This window comes from Metarhizium brunneum, chromosome 4 (assembly GCF_013426205.1).
Source record: "Metarhizium brunneum chromosome 4, complete sequence".
In the NCBI taxonomy this organism is placed as follows: Eukaryota; Fungi; Ascomycota; class Sordariomycetes; order Hypocreales; family Clavicipitaceae; genus Metarhizium; species Metarhizium brunneum.
In genome coordinates, this window is record NC_089425.1 from 2,126,134 (window position 1) to 2,148,259 (window position 22,126).

General features: G+C 47.7%; 8 protein-coding genes across 8 annotated transcripts; 3 read left to right on the plus strand and 5 right to left on the minus strand.

Moving 5' to 3' along the window:
- Positions 1 to 473: 473 nt before the first annotated feature.
- On the minus strand, positions 474 to 873 carry GBF1 (Golgi-specific brefeldin A-resistance guanine nucleotide exchange factor 1; the record flags this gene model as incomplete). Its single annotated transcript, XM_066130976.1, has 2 exons — positions 474 to 776; positions 835 to 873. 2 exons carry the CDS (start codon positions 871 to 873, stop codon positions 474 to 476), a joined length of 342 nt encoding a protein of 113 aa, XP_065987042.1.
- A 355-nt stretch (positions 874 to 1,228) lies between these two features.
- G6M90_00g073010 (uncharacterized protein) lies at positions 1,229 to 5,658 on the minus strand (the record flags this gene model as incomplete). Its single annotated transcript, XM_014690276.2, has 6 exons — positions 1,229 to 1,382; positions 1,448 to 1,827; positions 1,882 to 2,224; positions 2,277 to 2,566; positions 2,624 to 5,160; positions 5,214 to 5,658. The coding sequence occupies 6 exons, from the start codon at positions 5,656 to 5,658 to the stop codon at positions 1,229 to 1,231; spliced, it is 4,149 nt and encodes a 1,382-aa protein (XP_014545762.2).
- A 1,188-nt stretch (positions 5,659 to 6,846) lies between these two features.
- On the minus strand, positions 6,847 to 8,492 carry ANP1_0 (Mannan polymerase II complex ANP1 subunit; the record flags this gene model as incomplete). The annotated part of the gene is made up of 5 exons (XM_014690275.1): positions 6,847 to 7,065; positions 7,123 to 7,218; positions 7,280 to 7,599; positions 7,676 to 8,355; positions 8,416 to 8,492. 5 exons carry the CDS (start codon positions 8,490 to 8,492, stop codon positions 6,847 to 6,849), a joined length of 1,392 nt encoding a protein of 463 aa, XP_014545761.1.
- A 2,513-nt stretch (positions 8,493 to 11,005) lies between these two features.
- MTR3 (Exosome complex component MTR3) lies at positions 11,006 to 11,909 on the plus strand (the record flags this gene model as incomplete). The annotated part of the gene is made up of 2 exons (XM_014690274.1): positions 11,006 to 11,123; positions 11,176 to 11,909. 2 exons carry the CDS (start codon positions 11,006 to 11,008, stop codon positions 11,907 to 11,909), a joined length of 852 nt encoding a protein of 283 aa, XP_014545760.1.
- Positions 11,910 to 13,257: 1,348 nt separating this feature from the next.
- On the plus strand, positions 13,258 to 16,947 carry ASI1 (the record flags this gene model as incomplete). The annotated part of the gene is made up of 2 exons (XM_066130977.1): positions 13,258 to 13,299; positions 13,834 to 16,947. The coding sequence occupies 2 exons, from the start codon at positions 13,258 to 13,260 to the stop codon at positions 16,945 to 16,947; spliced, it is 3,156 nt and encodes a 1,051-aa protein (XP_065987067.1).
- Positions 16,948 to 17,083: 136 nt separating this feature from the next.
- Positions 17,084 to 17,980, minus strand: G6M90_00g073050 (uncharacterized protein; the record flags this gene model as incomplete). Its single annotated transcript, XM_014690272.1, has 1 exon — positions 17,084 to 17,980. One exon carries the CDS (start codon positions 17,978 to 17,980, stop codon positions 17,084 to 17,086), a length of 897 nt encoding a protein of 298 aa, XP_014545758.1.
- Positions 17,981 to 20,069: 2,089 nt separating this feature from the next.
- RPB8 (DNA-directed RNA polymerases I, II, and III subunit RPABC3) lies at positions 20,070 to 20,662 on the plus strand (the record flags this gene model as incomplete). The annotated part of the gene is made up of 2 exons (XM_014690270.2): positions 20,070 to 20,416; positions 20,557 to 20,662. 2 exons carry the CDS (start codon positions 20,070 to 20,072, stop codon positions 20,660 to 20,662), a joined length of 453 nt encoding a protein of 150 aa, XP_014545756.2.
- A 221-nt stretch (positions 20,663 to 20,883) lies between these two features.
- G6M90_00g073070 (uncharacterized protein) lies at positions 20,884 to 22,008 on the minus strand (the record flags this gene model as incomplete). The annotated part of the gene is made up of 2 exons (XM_014690269.1): positions 20,884 to 21,847; positions 21,971 to 22,008. 2 exons carry the CDS (start codon positions 22,006 to 22,008, stop codon positions 20,884 to 20,886), a joined length of 1,002 nt encoding a protein of 333 aa, XP_014545755.1.
- Positions 22,009 to 22,126: the final 118 nt, after the last annotated feature.

The window sequence follows — 22,126 nt, forward strand, 5'->3', positions numbered from 1 at the left end:
TACTGGTATTTACACAACGCCTGATAGGAATAATAGACGCCATCGACATATCAACATGCTCCAATTCACCTATCCACCTGGTAGGCATGGCACTTGAGGAACAGATACCTACATGTGTAAGTACTTGGCCTGCTCGATGAAGTACGAGTTCGGGCTGAGCATCAACGTACGCAATTTGAACCACGGCAGTCCTCACTTTCAGGAAACGTTACTACGATTTGTGTACCTGGCGTTTGTTGTGTCGAAACTGACAAGTGTCAACCGGCTAGCAAAACCAGTCTACCTTCTTCCTGGTATCACAGTTCGAGCTGTTGGGAATAATGAACCGCCCAAGGCCACCTAGGTAGGTAGGAGGGCCCTGAAGCCTTGTTGAGTAGTGACCACTTAGGTTGATTAGGCCTCTTGATCTAGTCTAAATCTTCGCGATATGAGTAATTTCGGCGGCTCAGTGGCCTGTGGGTAGCTATATGTTATCATTTTATTTGGTCACTTTCGCCGCCGCCGACAACATCAGCAACTTCACCAGTTTGCCCTGCGGTTTCTTTCTGTTCATTCTCTCCATCTCCACCCTCGCTTTGGACCTGATCTGTACTGGATCTGGTTCCAAGGCCCTCTGAGGCAAGATCACTTCGCAACTCGGGTAGGAAGCGATCAACCCGCTTCCACGTCTCATCCCACAGCGTCTGTTTGGATGCATCTTGTGATGGAGGAACAAGATACCCACTGCTCGCCATGAACAATACGACATTCTTTAAATTCTCTCTCACTGCTTCCTCCTATACAACTCATTAGCACTAGTACGACCTAAGTAGAACGAGTGAGTAATGAACTCACCAAGCTGTCACCTTGACCACTGTTCATCAGACGATCCATTATGTCAATGATTTTAACCCACAAGTCAAGCATCCCATCCCATCCAGAAAGCAGTACTAAGTATTGCAAAAAAACTTTGCAAAGAAGCGATGCGCATTGCACTCGCATCTCGCTCATGCCATCTCTATCTGAGGAAAAGACTTCTGGCTTAAGAAGTCTTTGTATCAAAGGGAACAATACTCTACCGAAAATAGCCGTCCATTCCTTTGCGTCCGTAAGCGTTACCTCTGGGGATAGAAGCGAGCGTTGCATGGCAGAGAACGCGAGTTGCCGGATATCTCTACAAGGATTGGTACATTGCGTTGTCAGTGTTTGGAAAATTGGAAGCCAATACGCTGACCAAGCTAGCAGCTTGTTAGTTGTCGTACAACATAGACATGTAATGGAGGTTCTGGTGCCTACCCTCACTCGTCTCGAGGCGCGATTGCTGCATCAGGTTGGGGACACGAGCGGCCATGTGTTGCAACGTGATAATGGCCCTGCATCCTCTCTCAACACTTTCATTATCGCTATTATTATGTTAGCATGATGACGCTACAATAAGTCCCAGTGCACTTGGGGGCCAGATGCTTACGGTTTCAAAGGCTTCTGTACTCTGCGCTGATTTGGTACTGAATTTAACTCAGACGGCTCAATGGGAGCTGCAGCAGATGCAAAGAAATTTAAAAGAGCGATAGCAGCTTCATAGTTGTCTGCAACAATAGCCGGTGGACTCCCAGTCGCACCGTTCTCCAAGATTGCAAATACAGACGTAGCACAGTCTGGGTTTCCTGCTAAAATGCGAAGAATAGCCCAAAAATCAGGAGACTTCATAATTTCGCTCCGAAGTGGACCAGGTTCTTCTGTACAAGCGGAAAGCCCACTCAGAGTAGTATCAGAAGACTTTGCTATGACTTGCTGTGGCAAATTGGCGATTGTATGGAGCAAGGAGTGCACCTTGACAAAGTCATGATCCTGATCCAGGGCTTTAGCAAGGGAACTACGGCATGAAATGGCGGATCAACATACATAACTGCTCTTCAGAATAGATAGGGCATGGAAAATTGCCCGAGACAAGGTAATAGGATGCCACTGCGCGGGATCTCGTAGCAACCCCAGCACCACATCGAACACCGTCTTGCCCATGAGTTTGATACATTCGTCGGTCCGAACGGCTAGTATTGTACAAAACTCCAAGATGTAAGCGACGCTGGGATCATATGTTGGCTGCGCGACAGCTTGAACCTGAGTATTTGCTGACACAGGCGCGATGGAATCTTGCTTGACTGTCATGACTGCCGCTTGATCATCCTCAGGAATCTGTTCAAGAAGCACCTGCACCAGTTCTGCGGCCGTAGGAGCAGAGAGATTGCTGCTGATGTCAGAGCATATGGACACCTGAATAAAGGAGTGTAGGAACTTACAATATATTTTGAAAAATTTGCTCCATATTGCACGACTTAATGCAATCGACAGTACATAATGTACTCTCTAGTTCCTCTTCTGACGGCTCCGGGGGGTCATCAGCCGCATAGCTGGATATGTAAGAAGTAAAGGCGCTGAAGAATCCCGTTTCAGCAGATCGCGTAGCCCGGTCTATAACCTGGGACGGCATTTGCAGAGGGATTCCTTGTATCGATATCGAGAATTTACTCGCGGCAGCGAACGATGGTATTAGTGAGTTCACAAAAAGGTTCACCCAAATTTGTACAACCTTCGCCACATTAGTCCCAATTATCCAGCTGCATATCATTGCTTAAGAGAGACTTACTTGCTTCCATCCTTGCTGAATGAGCGCCTCGTTCCCGGTAATCACACGAAATAAAACGAGTGTGGCTAGTTGTGCGCGGAAGTCCCGGCCAAGCTTGACTGCTAACTCACTGACCATCACACTCCCATCCCCAACTTGAATCTCTGTATTCAAAGACGTGTTGAAAGTATTAGCTGTGGCAAGTGTACTCATGTGACTCAGACAGTATATTATTTGGTCCAGGGCATCAGAGTTTTTGTATTTGGCTGCGATACGGGCACACTCATCGAAGCCAGTGACGATTCTAGCGAAAACCGCATCGTCAGTCGCAGACATGAAAACATACGACAAGGTTGAAACAATCGGCTTCCATGTAGCGGCAAACATATCGGCATCGTATATGTTCGTATTGCAGATAACCAGTTCTCCCACCGTTTCGGTTTTCATTAAGAGTTCCCTCCATGCGTAGTCGAACGCATGCTTGTTATCATGCTCGTCAGGCAGGATGATTTCATTAGACTTGATCGAGTTAAAAATTGCTTGAAGGAACTCTACAGCGAAGTCTTTTCCATCATTCGTACCGCGAAGATTTCTTGAAAAGTCCTCAAAGGTCATTCTCTTGGCGGATTTGAGATTAGGGTTGTGCTGGTCGGTATTCAAAATGATTATCGCGTAACTCAATATGAACACAGCGTCCTTGTTGGCTACATCATTAGGTGTGTCGTCGGCGCAATACTTCTCCGAAAAGCATTCAACTATTGACGCGATAAGCGGTGCTTCTCCGGGCAGCCTGAATGCTTCTAGAAGAACTCTCAGTGCCTCATCTACCCGCTTGCCAGAAAAGTCGAAGAGATCTAGGAACGCTTTCAGAATTGCTTCATTTCCCTTCTTCGAAAGATAGTCACCCAAGACTGATTTAGAAACCCGCGAAGTTCCCTTGAGGAATTTCGCTACCTCTGTAGGATTATTGGCATCAGATATGATTCCCTGAGCCTCCAAGTAGCCGAGCCCCAGCTTCGGTTTCTCGTTGAACTTGCTAGTTCCTTTGACAATGATTCTTTTCTTTCGTCTTTGCTCTCGAAGTTGAGACGGTTGTGGAAACCCTGCATTAATCGGATCATCTTCCAGTCTTTCGGCCAAGAATTGGATGTAACGAAGCAGGGCGTCGAGGCATAGCGGCGGGACACTAGTTGTACTCCATGTTGCTGAATCAGGCAGCGCATTTCGCGAGAGTAAACCGATAATATCTTCGCAAAGATCCGCTCTATCCACATCGCAGTCGTAGTTTACGAACAACTCGGCAACAAACGTGGGCATTCGGGACAGAACACCTATGGTCTCGACCATCGCTTGCCTTGCATCAGGCTTGCGAGCGCCTCCTTCTAAACCAAGCTTCTGCCTATCTTTCACGGAAACTGGAGTAGCGCGGCCACTACTAGCCTGTGAGGGCGGAGGCTTGACAAGCTTTGGTGTCTCCGGTATCCCGATGTACAGGGAAGGATCAATGCCTGGCTCTCGCGGAATCTGGACTGTAGGGTGCAAGCATGCAACTAAGTAGGATAAATATAGTTCTTGTTGTAACTTCAGCACCCCTCTGCACGTAGCCAGCAAGGTACCCGTGACAATCAATGACTCCTGTAGTACAGCCATGTTGTCAGATCTGACGAGTTGAAAGAGATAGCAGCACAGTCGATCCTCTGCAATCGCCGCCAGTGCCGGGTGTCGGGTAATAAACGGCCCCGAAACTTCCAACGCTACATGTAGAATTCGCATTGCCATCACTCTCATTGTGTCTGTGTGTTGTCGATCATTCGGATCGAGGAAGTTAACAAGAACTCGAAACAGCTCTCGGACAGAGGGGAAGGAATAAGGTTTGAGATCTACAAACTCCGTTTCTTCAGTCTGTTCGCTTGAGGTGTCCTTGACACTCTGAGATGCAGGCACAGCGTCTCCATGTTCATCATCGTCACAAGTCAGTGCATCTCTCCGAGGCGAGTTCGAATCCTTGGGGTTTGGGGCACTTTCTTCATTCTCGGATTGGCCAGGTTCTTCCAGTCTTAGGTTGGCCAAGTCCTCCTGGACACGATGCTCGAGTCCGTCATTTTCCTGGCCAGGTTCCAGCTCAAGATGCTTGACATCTTCGAATATAATCTGACACATGCGAACCATAGCAGCCTCGGCTGTTCTGCGTAGCACTGCTGAGAACCTGGGTTGAGAGCAAATCGCTAAACCGCGACCCATCATGTCGCAGACACTTTCATCACTTAAAATATGACCACCAGGACCGGACATCATGTCCTCCATGAGGTTAAGAATCATCAGAAGAACCACCTCGCCCTGGGATGAGTCACTGATATCAAATTGACAATGTGTCACAGCTGCAGACAGAGATTGCATAGCAAGTGCGAATCTGGGCGAGTCAGAACAGACAAATCCATAAGCCAAGAATTTCCTGAGGGCTCCAAGGGCGAGAATCGTAATAGGTGCCGCGGTCCCTTTGGCTTGGATGACAAGGAGAAAAGGCGCCAGCAATGAGGGTGCATCAAAGGTGCGAACATCTGACAAGTAAGTTAATGAGTGCTTGTACAAACTCTGATGTTGTCGGCCAAACCTTTGACTGCCGCAATCTCGTGTCGAAGCTTGCCGAAAGCTGCAATCATAGGGTTATCTTGCATGCTCTTTCCCTTCTGGCCACGCAAACCCCATCGGTTGTTTACAGATGTTGCGTCATCGTCGTTTTCGGCACCTCCAACGCTTGCAGTCAACACCTTCTGTCGAGTCTTCAATACAGGGCCGGCAGTACCAAACTGTATCAAATTCGGGTTGCCACCCAGGATCGCTGATACTGAGGAGTGTGGTGATCTAGCATGCTTTTGGACTGCAGAAGTTATTGATATACATTCGGATATGACCAGTGAGATGGGGTCAACGGCGACAGACACCGGTCGGTTGCGATACTGCATCCTCGGAGCATCGTGGTATAGCGAAGGCGAATCTATTAGTTCAGCGGCGGATTGCCTGTCGATTGTACAAGGTAACGGAGCATCTTGGCTCATCTTAATGAACGTGTCTGGTATTTTGGAACTGAGCATCAGCTTCGTTCGTAACTTTGGGAGTTGGTACTTCTGGGAAGCTCATGGTTAACCTACCTCCTCCTACGTCGATATGTGGAGTTCAGATCAGCGGTAGTACATGTGAACAGGTTCAATATCAATAATTCTCCCGTTGAAATCGAATCGATGTTGTTTTAGCTTGTCGTTGTGGAAGTTTGTTATGACAGACCTAGGTAGCCTGGTCAAGTTGCCTTACAACAGGACGACATTATTGGAGCTCAAGGCTGTGAGTCTCCGTCCCCTTGGACCTTGGTACACTTGTCCAGTCCGACATCAAGTGTCCAATGACCAGCACTTGAGCCCCCACCTCTCGTCCCAACCAACCTTCAGCCTTGCACCTTATGTACTTCTGGATTGTGGGGAGCGCGAATTCCAGGCCTATCTCTAAGATTTTTCTATGGAGTAGTATAATCACCCAATTCCACTTGTGTGTTGGTGTCCATACAACAATCATTGGATCATTGGCAGGGTGCAACAAGACAGGGAGTCTCTGCTACCGATGTACTCTCTCAGCGGTTGCCTTACATGTATAATTGATTGATTGAATTGTTTACCGTCTTTTTGCGCCTCCGCAAGGGGGCATGAGACGTGCTAGGCTATGTATTCTGACCAAATCAGTGGCGTTTTTCTAATAATACGTACACATTAACCGGATTTTTGCCCCTTAATGACCTAATTATTCTATCCATCTAGCATTTCATGTCTTTAAGGGGGGATTTTCTCCTTGGGTTTTTTTGACCAGCTACAATTCTCTTATACCCTTTTAAAGCTGCAGCAGCAGTTTAACCTCCAGTAACCACGCGTTCAAAATAAAAGGGGAATAGTGTATAGTGCGTACTAGGTAAGTTACTTGATGCACCTCTAGCTATATCCTCCCTCATGTTGGAATTATGGACGACAACAACTACAGGTTCTGCTATTTCGCAGACTTGGAAGGCAGCGTCGCATCGCGATGGAATAATAGGTCGACGGAGTACTGATTGGCAATATAGGAATGACGTCCCTCGGTCGAATGATGAAAATACTTTCCCTACATAACGCCAATGGAACATATCATCCCGAGAAGATAACGGCAGTGTCATACAATGCCTCTATCCCGCCGCCCACCCTGATAAATGATAATAATACATCTCAAGCAATGACCCCGGAGTCCTTCGCAGCGTCTTCGGCTTGATGTAATTCTGGAGAAGCTACACTGGACCGCTTTGACTGTTGCTGTTGCTCCCTCATTTCTTTCTTATCCTTCTCCCACTGACTACTTGCGTCACCAAATTCTTCTTTCAATTTCTGCTCCTTGAGTTTCTTCTCCTGCTCTTCCTTCTCACGAGCAATTCGTTCCTGCTCCATCTCCTATTGCGAAAAGTCAGAACTCGTCGACCAGCGGTCGGCCACCGCTCGAGTACTTACCTCCATGTGACGAATGTCGTCTACACTAGGTTCATAGAGATGCCAAATCACGTAGTGTGGCAATCCTACCACAGAGTACTGCATTCTCTTGGCCATCTGTTCAAACTCCAGTCAAAATACGTCACAAAACACATATAGGGTGGGACGAAATACCGACCTTTCCAAAGCCCTCTGTCTCAGCATGCTTTTGAAAGCTAAAAGCTGGGAAGTGAACACCGGTTCGAAAGACTTTAGCTTTGGCTAGAATGCTGACACCGCCAACGCCGTCGATCTCCATTTCCATATCTGGATCGCCATAAGGGTCACGTAGATATGCCAGGTGAGGTCGCCAGGTAGCGTACTCGGCGTAGCCTTCCACAATCACAGCATCTTCATCCAAGGTGTCGGCAAGCGCTAACGCAGTCTCTGATTCTTGCCAAGAGTTCAAATCGTATGGTTGTTCGCCACCGAGCCAATCCGGTAGGGGTCGCCAGACGTCTAGAAGAAACGGGATTAGTTGGTTATAGAGATATTGAATAGTAAAGGAGTCAGAATAGTACAATGCGGTACTTACTTGGCACAATGACGTCTTTATTATGACGCATAAGATCCTCGAGTATGGTGAAGGGCGCAGTCTCTACATCTACATCTCGCCAATAAACCCAAGAGTGATATGGTCTTAAAGCTGCACTGAGAAGCCAATTTCTGGCCTGAGCCATTAGCTTTCTTCGACTGGCTTGTGCTGCGAATCCATGTCGGCTTTCAACATCTTGGTTGACCTTTTGACCAAAATCTTTCTCAATAATGGACACTTCTCCATAAGGCTGTTTAGGATCAGGATCGGCCTGGATTCGTTCCAAATTGTCGGTGAGCACCTGTAATGTTCGATCTTTAGAGTCGGACACCAAGAAGGCAAGGTCGATCAAATGATGAGGGTATGTGAAATTGCGCAAATGGGAGAAAAACATTGCCAAATGCGCTTCTGCGTCACGCAAAGGGACGCACAAGAGAATACGTTCTTCGCGTTCCCAGCCCCGTGCAGTACCTTGAACATTGCTGAGATCATAGTATCGGACGGTTTCGAGCTCGACATCGTTCGTCGCAGAGAACAAGCCTAGAGATACAACAGAGAGGATTGGGTTAGAGGGCCATAACCAAACACTAATGACAAGCAGTCCAATCACTGCAAGGCCAACTCGAATGAGAAATTTTCTCTGTCGTCGGTTCCCCGGTGCTGAAGTACGAGGTTGAAATCTAAAGGGTTGCATTAGATTGGGTGGGTATATGATACCTGGATAATAACCACGCAATTACCTATGGGGAGATATGTCAAACGTGTTGCCTCTGGGATATCCGTTGGAAAATCCGCTTCCTTGATGCCGTGGCATCATTTTGCTGGCAGAGAGCAAGACATAAGATGACAGATAGGTAAAGAACAACCCAGATCCGCACTGCCTGCTACCAGATCGCGCAGAATAATGACAGAACCAAGGGGCGAAATTGTTCCCTGCGTCAAGTAGAAGAGGAAAAATGGGAAGGGAGGAAGAGGCGATCCGTCTTGGGATATCGGTTGTGATACAAGCGATGTAATCATTAATCAGGGTGCTTGCAACCGCGATTTAAAAAGCGAAGGGTGGAGGACACCCAGCTGCCTTTTCAAAGGAGACTTCAGGCGCATGGTCAATTGCTGAGTGTCTCGGGCCAGGAGACCACCAGTAGCGAGTTCCTCCGCCTAAGTATCTAAGTACCTAAGTACTGTAGGTACCTAGGTGTCCAGTAGGTACTTGAGTATAGGCCTGGGCTTGAGATACCTACCTAGGTACCTATACTACGTTCTAGCTCCAGGGTACTAGGAGGTATCTACCGTAGTAGGTGTTTTAGGGTAGGTAAGTACCTAGCATTACAAAGTATGTCCGCCAGAGCGTAAACAGGCTGGACTCTGTGGAGTAAAGTTCTACCTGACGATGGGATATGACCTAGCCAAGTACCTAGGTACTTTAGCCAGGTTAGTCCTCTAGCCTTTCCAGCATACCCTACCATACAGAAATCGAATAATGAAATTTATCAATTACTCAGAGGGTTGAATGCCTATGAGCATTAGATCAAAGTCGGCACGCCTTCTGCATTATAATCATTGGCGAATGGGTGTAGGCTAAGATAAATTGGAACAATCGAAACTGATTGAAGCACTGATTTCGATCCCTTACTACATCACCACTGGCCAGTGTTAAGTCATCAGCGAAAAAGGCGGTTCGTGTTCTAATGAATGCACTATACATTTACTACTGAGCGATCAAGTATAATTACAGCATATCTTGATTCGTGCACTCTGAGACCTACTCCAAGACCTGGGAACACAAACGGAAAAAAAGGTACACAGGTTGCAGAATGAACAATGAAGTGCTACGACTATAATTCTTTGGATTGGCTGCTACAACAACCCGTACCGGGTGGGGAGAGACTTCTTGTCCCTCTCGCCCCCAAACCAGCCAGCCTGTCTGCGTGTTTATCGTCATATGGAGCTATATCACTTCGTCCACGTTTAAGATGCGCGACTAAAACCCTTGCATGAAACCAGTGAAATCAAAGACAATAACGACTGCCAAAACAACGTGGCAAAGATCAGAATGTCATGGAAATATTGAAGATACCCACCTTAAAAATGCTGCAGTCTTATGTACCGCAGCTCGACTCTGTAATGTGACCCGCTTTGTTGGATAACTGCTGCAAGATTCAGTTAGAAATCGCCATCTAACAGGATACCATGATATAGAGCAGTTCTTGAGAGGATTCGTCAGACAAGCCAGTTTACTCAGTCATCTTCGCCGGCCCTTCCATACCAGCGAACCAAAACGGGCCACGAATAGGGAGAGGCACTGAAGTTAAATAACGTCGAGTGACAACTCCACAACTTTCATAGCGTCCCAGACAGAGAAGCTCAAGTGCGGGAGAATAACTCGGTAAAGATGAGGTAGTTGAATGGATAGAACTTGTGTCATCATCTGCCCATGCTACGCAGTCTTAACGGATAAACAGGGAATAGAGCATGTGTACCTTGATAACTCGGGCGGTACAGTGCGTCTTGTTGCGCGAATCGGTTGTACAAAGTGTTGGACCTAAGCAAGTTTGAAAGAAACAGTGACGTTGCACTGCGGCTTCATGCGCAAATTAGCCATGTCATGCAGAAGATAGTATCAGTGAAGCACGCAGGTGTGAAATGCTAGTTGGTATCAGAGATCTTGGTATGGTATTTAGGAGTCATCACTTTAGTTCAGTAGCAGAACTGGATGAAAATAAGTCTCATCATGCAAGGAAGGTTTGGCTATAATTGCACTCTGATTAACTTACTCGGTGACATTACTTCTCTAGGCTACTTCATGTAGCAATCCTCGCCTTGGTGTATCTGCAGTATCTCTGGATTAGTAGATCTTCAGGTAGGTACATGCTGCATACATTGTTTGGCAACACACTTCATCAGATGGTAGTGCATGCTTGTTCAATCGCTCAGGAGTCGCGGGAACAGTGGTGTGTGATATCTTCATATGGGTTGTATGTGAAGAATAAAAGGCAGTGGCTGCAGGAAAAGGTAGCAAATCACTCACTATTTTTCATATTTGATTGCAGAGCAACAGACAGCATGCTTTAGTGTCTGGTGAAGATGTTTGTCAAGGAAGAAAAAAATCGAAGGCCAAATTCTTGCGGGTCCTTTATAAAGAGATGTGGATAATGGAGTTACCCTTTTTTTTAAATTATTTAATTTAATGGAGTTACCCTTAAAGCCAAAACAAGTGGGATCAGTCGCACCACTAATTTCATATCGCTCCCCACTACTTGCATAACGATTTGGGTGGATTTTACGCCCGCCAACACAGCTCTTGTAAAAGTAAATACACCTCGCCAAGCAATGTCTGATCGGCGACGAATTAACGGGCCAGGAGGTCCTACTAACCCTCCTGTCTACGATGAGGATTTAATAATCAAGCCAGTTCGCACCAGGAATAATAATGATGTCCGACCATTTTGTAAGCCAGTCTCCGATCGCGTTCACCTGGTCACATCTAACTCATGTAACAGATCTGAAGACTGGTGTAACACCATCAGCATCGGGCTCAGCCTACTTGGAAATAGATCAAAGTACTGGGAGTGGCTTTGGCATGAAGTTTACCTGCACCGTGCATGGACCTCGATCACTTCCTCGATCAGCACCGTTCTCTCCTCATATGGTTATATCAACCCATGTCAAATATGCTCCTTTTGCTACACGACAGCGCAAAGGCTATCTCAGAGATGCCAGTGAGCGAGATCTGAGTATACATTTAGAAACTGCCTTGCGCGGTGCTGTTATTGCGGATCGCTGGCCAAAAAGCGGTGTCGAGGTGGTTGTAACTATTGTGGAAGGTGACGTGAGCCGCCAGACAACCATCGATGAAGGCCATGAGGAGTGGAACACCATGTCTATACTCAGCGGATGCATCACTGTTGCTTCTGCTGCGATTGCCGATGCTGGAATCGATAGCGTTGATGTTGCTGCAGGGGGGGTTGCCGCACTTGTGCAAGACGAAGGCATTGGGAAAGAGCCAATATTAGTCATGGACCCTTCTGTCTCCGAGCACAAGACTATTTTAGCTGCCTGTTGTGTGGCATATTTGCCAGCTCGAGACGAAATTACGAATCTCTGGTACAAGGGGTCTTCATGTGGCTCTCACCTTGCAACATACCGATCTTTGGTTGGCAGGGCAGTTCTTGCGAGCAAGGGAGCCGGAAAAGCAATATCGGTGTCTCTTAACGAGGCGGCTCTGTTAGCTTAAATTCAAGCTTCTTCATTGCCGCCACGCCTTCGATGACTGTCCGGCCGCCGGCAAGTTGTGCCAAAGCCGACTCTCGAAAAGGGGGAACACTATTCGCAAAATTACAAGAGGCGCTCCTCGGGTATGCAATGGGTAGAATAACTGCGGGTGCGTGTAGTTTGTCTGTTGGTATAAGCGGTTGCTGACGAGCTATGGCGAGGTAGCGGACGTGTAAGGTCTAGGCAGGACATATACCTTTTGACCCCAACATACATATTTTGTCAAGGCCGGTGATGACGAGCAGCCATGATAGTCATTTCCATTTCTCAAAGGATGAGCTGGGCGAAGTGGAACCTACCGGTCTTGTCGTCGGTGTCTATTGTTAGGTGCTGGCTGACAATTTCATCTGTCAGTACACATATTGCTGACAATCTAGGCCCTATTGCGGCCTTGAGCATGTGTATAATTGTAACTTTTATCACTTACTTAAGCAGACATGAAAAAGGAGATGAGACCTCGGCTAAGACTGAGATACGGAGCTACTTTATGGCGTGTTCCACAGATTGAACTGTGGTATGCTGCGTACCCAGGTACCTTTATCATTTGAAACCGCATACGTGTTTGAGGTAGCCGCCACCGCCAGCATTTCTTCACTCTATCCACTCGATTGTTAATTCATGTTTTATCCACGTCATGCGCTCGCCCATCAAATAGGAAGTAGGATATAGGCTATCTAAGCTTCATGTGATCAACCAAGGCTGGGCCTTTATTCGGCAAAAGCTTGCAAATTTCACATTACGTCTTCGGGGAAGTTCATTTGAGTCGACTGTGGTAATGGCTGCCATGGTGCTATCTACCCGGGTAGTTCAAGAGCAGCGACTACCCCGGAGGAATTAATGCAAGTAGCCAGGTCGTGTCATCTCATCAACAACTTCACCCGTTAAATGAAATGCCATTCAAACTGCCCATGGGTCTAGATGGTATGGTTGACACCGGGCTCATTCAAGTCCAACGTGCTCACACCAACTACATGCTTAGTACCTATTGCCTAAATTTTAGCCCTGCCAATGTGGCTAAAGTCTGGGTACTCAAGTACATCGGAGGTTTTTTTTTTTTTTTTGGTGACTATCACCATCTTATCAGTTGTGACAAGATAACTTATTGAAGTTTTTATTTAATATTTGGCTAGTGTGTTTGACGCATCGCGGTGCGTTCTGTGTTTTCCTCGAGGCACGTCACGGTCCTGGAACCTGGTACGGCTCAATCATAGTGTTATGAGTGGTCTCGCATGGCTATTTAGCCTTCTACTTCACTTTACTTTATTTTATTTTTTATTAAATAATTTAAATAATTTAATAATTTATGCGAGATGGCCTTGGCTAGCGGCCGCGGCGCGGCACCAATTGCGCTGGTACGTCTGACGCGTCACGATGCGTGTACAGACGGTCTACTTTTCTAGTCTCTTACTGTCCTTGGCCTAGTACAGCCCAATACTGTTTTAGATTTTACGCTTGCACGATACCTGTATCATGCGTGTAATTTCATTTGACTACAGAGCGAATCAACCAAAAATTAATTTAATGATTTAATAATTCATAATAATTCAAGATCTGTCTTTCGATACTTATATCGTCACCAGAGCTAGGGGCTGCGCACGTAGGCATTACTACCTGCCTAGGTACTTGTACCTACCTAGGTACCTACCTACCTAGGTAAGTACGTAGGTACTTAGGGGGCAGTTACCTCGTGTCCCACCCAACGACCATGGCCGTTGGGTCCACCCAAAGTGGATTACTCAAGTGCTCTTTGGAACCAAGAATCAAGTCGTCCAACTTCAGCCAGCTTCAAATCCTTCTTGGTGAGCGATCGCTAATACGACCATCGTCAGCATCCTTTCTCCGGCGATAGCGAACTAGTCAATAACACACTTACGTCATATTGATAGTGTCTCTTCGCCGCGCCCTGGGGCGTGCTGTGGTATCAGGTATTTCAACAAGTATACAGCACCACACACCATCCATCATCATCGCATTTGGCAGCGAGCTTATTCCGAGAACCCGACTCCATCGGACTCGATAGGAGGGCAACGCTACTCTATGCCTGGTTTCGACCACATCAGGACATAGAATCAGGCGTGAACTTCCAGAAACGCTCAGTGGCTACTGGATGTGCCATGGACCAACGGCTTCACGCTGCCAATGACTTTGCTCCTCACATGGCCCAACCTTTGGTAAATCTCCAGACAGCTGCGGGTTCAAGTTGGCACAACATCACCGCCTGGGCCATCAACGTGACGCGAAATGCGGCGTTTCTAGAAGACTTCTTGTGGGTCGGTCCACGGATTTTCATGAAACTTGGATCCTACATAGCCTTGTCAGACACCACAGGTGGTTCGACGGGACGACTGACATCGCCATCGGATGGAGCCATGTCCTCAGAGCTGCACTTGCGAAACTTGCTGGAACCTGATATTAGTATCCCTTTGAAAGCAAGGATTGGCCCATCCATCGGAGATGCAAATGCAGACACACAAGCTACACGACTGTCCCTTGATGGCGCGCGGGGCTTGGGCAGTGTATTTGGTTACGTTACCAGTAAGTGGGCAGTGTCAACTATCGCCATGGCTATAATCCTCAACCGTACACATATATTTGCAGCTACCAGAAGGCGATTGCGGCTCTACTGGCGTACTAGGCTACTTCTCAGGGTCCTGCCGATCATTCTTCTTGCTTCACAATCACTCCATCTTCTCCGGTCTATCCAATGCCAGACGTCACCAATATTTAACCAACTTCGGTGGGGGGATACAAACAAAACGTCTGATTTGGCATTTGCACATCCGAGTGCATTCCTGAATAAACTGAGCTCTAGCTTACTTCTCGGCATTGGTGATAGAGAATCATGTGAAGCTGCTGGCATGGTTCCCAAGGGCGACGACTCGGATGCTCAAAATCTACGCGGGTCTTTGAATCTACTATGGCCTCTATTCGGTGTATTATGTCTTAGTCACTTTATCGAGACGCTATCATGTGCCGTCCAAGGCCGCCCGCTCTCAGTGGAAACCGGAATGACGCTGTTTGAGCAATCACTTGCCTTCGCAGAGGCAGATGCGGCTGTCAATAATCAGCTTGGCTGGGGGTCTTTGCCTCGGATCCATCAGAATTTGAACCCGCCAGTATCTGGTTTATCAGCATCAACTTCTCTGACGCGGTCTGCGGTCCTCAGCAAGGTTAACACGCCCCCAGAAGTCTTATTTATTGCATTTTTGTCGTCCATGACTCATCTGTCCAGTCACATGTTGGGAGTATTTGATGCCCAGTCAAAATACAGACTCGTGAACACAGGGTTTTGGGGCCTCTGTTTCATGGGTACAATCGTCTGGAGCGCTTTCGAATTTGAACTGGGAAATCCTTTGGCACAAAGCATGTTAAGATTTCCAACTGTGTGCATCATTGGATTTGTTCCTCATGTTCTAGTACTGTCTGGTATTGCGGTCTGTCTTCTAATATACGGACTAGCCCTCATCCTGTCTGCTCTAGCTCCGCCGTTGTCTACCAGCGACAGTCGTTCAGCGACCCTTCGTCAAAGGCTAGCACATGCTCATGAAAACATGCAAGCAAATATCTCTCTTTCAGAAATTCGCATAACGAGAGACATGGATTTTTATACAGCACTTCTTCGAACCGGGTTTGCTGCCATCAGTATGGCAAGTGAAGCTGTATACCTCAATGAAGACCGTGGTGTCACTCTACAACATCGCACATGGCTAGAAGAGGCGCGCTTCCGAGAGGTAGAGGAGATACAAAGGCAAGCAATTGGAATTGGGATGCCTAACTCCCAGTATGACCAGATTGGCACTATCGGGCTCGTTCCAGTGAAAGATTGTACCGTGGCTGCGACAAGCGGCTATGGCCGCGAACGTGCTGCCCAGAGAATATCCAGAGGGCGAAGTGACAGGGCCATTCGGACAGGCACTGGGGCGACTGAAAGAAGCTCAAGGTGGTTCATGGCTGTGGAATTTTTACTGAGCACAGGCAAGTTGATGGTTCGCACAAGTGCCCTAGCGGCACTTTGGGGGTTAGGAAGGATTCGAATAAGGAGTCAACCGGCTTGGCTCCTTTGGCTGGCTAGACGCCAGAAGCTTAGTATGGGTGACAAGGACAGGGTGTCCGGAAGGAGACAGGGCATCACATCGGATGCTTCTGGACGTTCAATCACCGGCCAAAGATCAATTCCTCCAACGGAAGGCTTTGATGTCGAGACTGAATTCAGGCGATTCAATGCTAGTCAGGATGAAGACAGTCTGGATGCAGACCTATATAAGTACTGGTTGACTGGAGGCTGGTGGAGTTCAAATGACGAAAGTGGTGAATACAAGCCAGACGACGAGGACAGCTGGGACACAACTTCCGCCATATCCATCCCGACAACGCCAGTCGACGAAGATGGTTCAGATAACGGCTGGGGATCGGAAGAAGATAATACAGAAGCACCCTCAGGGCTATCACTGACGCGAAGCTGGGAAACCACGCCGCCTGCGGATACAATCTTGGACACGAATAATTTAGCACGACTCCTAAACCCGGAGACTGCAGAAGAACGAGAAGAAGCCCACATCCTTTCTGCACACCTGCAGTACGATACAGTAATGACGAGGTCAAGCTTTAGGCGCCAGGATCATCTCCGACGGAGTCGTGTTCTTCTACGGCCCGGCATGACTGCCACAGGAGGTTACAGATCTTCGGATAGTCGCAACGTGAAATTGAGCCCCGAAGATGAGGAACATCTCTTGGAGCAAATTCTCCTATCACGTCGCAATCAGAACGAGTTCCACTCCCGCGACACTGACACAATTCAGCGTACGGATTTGGCTACCGAGGAAGCAGCAAACCTGCCGTGTGTTGTTTGTCAGAGTTCCGTACGAACAATCGTCGTTTGGCCTTGTCGCTGCTTTAGTCTCTGTGACGACTGTCGCGTGTCACTGGCAATGAACAACTTTGATAAATGTGTATGCTGCCGGAGGGATGTGATGAGCTTCAGCCGAATTTTCGTACCATAGCCGCATGACAGCCTTGCAGCTACACGAGTGATTGTGGTTCATAGTTCTCACTAAATCGTGTCTTCTTATTAATTTTACTTTCATTGAGAAATGCGCAACGACGGTGCAAATTGGTTCCTATGCGTTCAACTCTCTGTTACATGGCCGCCCACTCGACGCTGTATGTATGGATCGAACTTGGGCGTGAGTCACACGCTGGCTCTTGCCCGCCCAGCAAAAAGGCCTTCTTCACGGCTGTTGCTAGGCGTCCACCTCCAACAATGTCCAAAATAGCTATGTGCTCATCCCATTCGTACTCATTTGCCATGAAGTGTGCATGGAAGCGCAGCGGGTCACCAGGATAAACGCTATGTTGAGCACCAAATCTCAACCCGGGCGTCATATAGTAGCCTCTCTCCTGAAGAAACCCGCACAGCGAGGCCGCAGGCTCCGATTGCATGTCAGACGGTCTAAGTGTGTTTCGGGGCAATAGAGAGATGCTGGATACAGGAGTTAAAGATAGAAGTCCTACGGTGCTGACTTGGTGTTTGTCGTCAGGATAGGTGATGATATCACTGGCTACAGTATGGCTGTCAATACCCATGGTAGATGGGCAGCTAATGCCAGCTTTGTTTTGTTTCTGACGAGCAGTTGTGGGTGCCGCTCGTGAGGCGGCATGTTCCGCTAACGCATGCTGCACGGTCTTTTTGCTCTGCCGCAGATGGTCTATATACAACGCCCGCGCCTCTTTGTTAGCGGAGTTCAGGGCAATGCCGTGAGCAGCCACGTCGTCTACGATGTATGCTGATCCTTTTCGTGCAAGGATATACGCTTCCTCAGGTCGCAGCTCCACGGGCAATCCCAAAAAAAGATTTTGAGTTGGTTGCTGTGGTGTTGTCCCAACCAAAGTACCAGCCGTGTTTTCTTGTCTCCGGAGGAGAGAAGCTGCGTCAGGGTCGAATACTAGATATCGTCCAGCAATTTTCGAAATTCTGACCTTGTTCGGGCCGATCTCTGCGTGATCGCTTGTCGAAATCATAGGTCCTGTGGTCATTGTGTTTGAGTTAGCTCAGGGCCATATATCCTAGGGTTTCTCGAGCGCAAGGGTTGACGTGGTAAGGGCATTGGAGAATCATAAGTCGTCTTCGTAATGTTGAATGTGTCGTCACAGGATTTCAGTGGATTGACAGATATTCAGAATTATAATCATGATGCAAATTTGGGCCGCCAGAGGTGAATCGGGAGCAAGGGAACGTAGTGTACATACCAGAATGCGTTGCAATGGCACAGAGGAATAAGAACAAGAAAATCCGAGGGCGTGCATGAAAATTTAGACCGACTTAATTAAGTGGGCATGGCTTGTGTGGGTCAATACTGATAACGGGGCTAAAATCGCATATCGGCAAATTAGGCACCTACATATGCTGCAACTGGGGCAGCCCATCTTCGAAGTACCATATTCGCCTTCAGAAATTCAGGTCTTGTTTTTTGGACTGTTCCGAGTGTGATGACGACCTCGATTCTTCGTCAAGGCCGACAGGAGGTAGGCTAAAAGGCATTATAACTAGTCCATTTGAAGCACTGAGCCGAAATGACATGTCTTCTCTCTTCCAGCACCCTTCCATCCCACCACCCTTTTCATGAAATATCGGCAATTTATGAACACGAACCAAGCCTTGAGTTTTGCTTTCCTCCGCCCTAATTTCCTTCGCGTACGTCAGCTGTTTCAGAGGTACGAGTTCAACAACACCATCAAACAAAAGCTCCATCCACTTGCAAAGTCCGGAATGTCGTGGATGAAGAGATATGGGCAGCGAAACTACCGTAGCAAGTTGGGACGGAAACTGCCGTAGCAAACTTTGCAGACTGTGTAAAAACCGCAAAACCTCATCCGGTTTGCATGCTGTGGCGGGGTACGCGGCGGGGGAAAGCATATTGGGTATGATGACTCGATGTACCAAAGACGAGGCCTGCAGATTCGAGCGAAGCTCAGATATGAAATTTGGGAAAATAGGTTGGGATCCGAGTTTAGCAGTGTCTCGGGTGGGATATGTCAGAAGCCGGCCGCGCACGCAGTCTGCTCCCAGCCTCTTCGAAAGGTCAAACGAGTGACAAAAAGTGCTAGAACTTTTGGAGAGTGCAGCTTCACGTTGTGCGTCAAGACCTGGTTTCTATTGTTAATGTTGTAATTGCAAAACTGTGGAGGCTGCGTGGTGCTTGTACCTTTATTATTTGACTGGCTACCCAGGGTCTCATACCTCCATGCTATCTTCATTTTACTTGCGGATGGAGAACTTTGTGTATGAGGCGGCTGTTCCTTCGCTTGAACTAGACCGGGAAGCTCTCGGCGCCAGGCTTCTCCAACGCCGAGAACGTGGACTTGATGTCCCTGAACTAGGCCTTCTCCAGCAAAATAGCGAAGCAAAACACCTCCAAAGTCCGTCGTTCCGGATTCTTCAATCAACAGAGAACTTCCAAGTGGCAATCCCGCATGACCAGCCAGCAGCTGATCCAACGAAGATGTACCAGTTGACGTGGTCAAGCGACCATCTAATGGTGATGGACGAGTGCCGGGGAGTGTGTCTCTGTTGTCAGTCTGGGATGGTGACGACGGCATCGGCGCATGAATGACAGTATTTCTTTTGCGGAACGACATGACAACTGCGTCTTCTGAACTGCGCAGGCACAAATAATCCCAGTTGGAAGACCTAATTTTCAAGGCAAGTTCAACAGGACAAATGAATGGGAAACGGAAGGAAAAGAAGTCTGCAGACGGGCAGGCATGAAAATGAAATGTTTAGAAACGAATTAGAATAGAATCTGCCAAAACCGAATTCTCGGTGCTGGAGAGTGCAGGTTACATGCATATGTACACTGATAAATTGCTCAAGAAATGTCACTGGTCGCTGCAGTCGACCAAACTGCTCAGCTTCAGACTACTTAGAGGAATGTGGGTCCTGGTTCGCTATTCAAGGAGCGGGAAAAAAATAAAATAAACGGCGACATATGCCCCGGTTGAAAGATATGCCTATAACAGTCATTCTTCTAGCTCGACTTTTTTTTAATGCAGCTGTAAAGAAATATTGCTGAGAAAACAAATGCAAAGTGCCTCATATTGTGATCCCTATCGCATCCCAGTCAACATGTCCGGCGGCGGTGGCGACGCAACCCTGTTTGAGGAGAGCTTTACGGTCACCGAATATGATCAATCCAAATACGATCGTGTTGCCCGCATTTCCTGTACATCGGCCGACTCGCAAACTGTGATGGTGCTTGATATCAACATCGAACTCTTCCCTTGCGCAAGGTCCGATTCCCTACATGTTGTCCTATCCACAACATTATCACCAGACGGCAGCAAGGAGGACGATAAGGGTTGGCGAGATGTCGGTAAGGGAGGGGACGCCCCAGCTACGTTGGCTGATTTGTACGACTATGTTTGCTATGGCAAAATTTACAAATTTGAAGAGACATATGATGGCAATACCATGTACGTACTTGGACGTCCTTTACATTTGCCCTCCTTTATCTATTGAGTCAAATGGCCACGATCCTAGCTATATTTGGCGCTTCCTCAGAGCCTCCGCTTGTTCTCGATAATTCATCGCTAATCATCGGCCGGACAATTAGCAATGCATACGTATCATTTGGAGGCCTCCTCATGTCATTGCAAGGACCCGTTAAAAAACTCACGCCTCTACGAGTTGACAACGTCTATCTTTTGATCAAGAAGTAACCGAACAGACACTCGACATTTATCCAATGGTGCATACCATGACATTCAGCCTAGGATACCGATTCACATCTTTTAAAAGGGGAACTTCGCCTTAACGATACATGTTTAACGGCGGCAAAAATTGACACCCCTTTTTGGTAAATTTTTCTATGACAACTGCAGTAATACTTGAAACCACTGGGTGCAAAAAGATGAAAAGCGCCCACTGATCACCAAATTTGTCACGTTCTTGGCCACCCTTCTTGATGTGGCCCTGGGAAGGGCAGTTTACGATGCATTCGTGACCGGATGGTACTTAGGTGTGGCTCCTCGTCTTCCATCAGGATGCCATGGCGAATAAAGAAGTCCAGCATGACTACGGCGCAGTTGTCCTTGAACTTGCCACAGGCCAGGTCCCTCTTGACTTGGTTTACGTCGCAGAGCTTGAATTCTTCGACTTCGCCGTCCTTTGGTTGCGGGATTACCCTCGCAGGTAGTTTCAGGTCATATACCCACTGGCACTCCGGATAAATAAAATCAGCTTGACCAAAGTTCTTTTCATCGGTGACGTATATGTACGTAACCGTGCCGACTTCTTCTGCATTCGGACGAACCACGTCTTCTATGAGACTGGCTTCTTCATCCGCCTCACGAATGATGCACTCAAAAGGCGTCTCGCCTGTCATTAGCCCGCCAGCAACAGTGTTATCAAGCATCCCAGGAAATGTTGATTTGTTTGCTGCCCGCTTTGGGACCCATATTAGCATACCATGTGGTGCAGAAGGTTCAACCACATATGCGGTCAAGTGAACTCCATATCTCATAGTTCCGAGTAAGCCAATAGCAGCGCGCTCCATGCTGAAAAGGAGTTCGCCATTTCGCCCATAGACGGGCCAGAGCTCCCCTCGCCAACCCCTGAGCAGCTTGAAAGTCCGGTGATCTCGCCAATGCGCAGATAGACTTGCTGCCATTGCCGTACGCTCGGGCTCTGAGGGTAATTGAAAAAGTGATAGCGTCTTCTTGATGTGGTTGACTTCCATTACACCCCTCACATCATCAGGCACGGTTGCCAACTCTGCCACGACGCGATCAAGCACGTATCCGACTGGGTAAATACCGTTTGCATCCCTCCAAACAAAGGTATAAATGCCGTTTGGCACATCAAACAGTGTAGAGGATCCGGTAGCATAAGGGGGGTAGGGGAATCTACGGCATTGTTAGTTCTTTTTTCTGAGTTTAGATTCGTCTGCCCGTCGAAGTGTGGAAGAACGATTTGAAAATTGTGGAGGACAAATAGCAAAATATATTGGGATGATTCGCAAGCCTCACGTATCCGTATTATGAACGAGATCTAGATTTGACTTCATTTCGGGCGATGAGACTTAGGTGGAAGGAATTGATTCAACATGTAATGACTCAATGGACTGGGCGTCCGTCGTGATGCCGTGAAAAGACGTTGAGGATTATGAGTCTGACCAAAAGCAC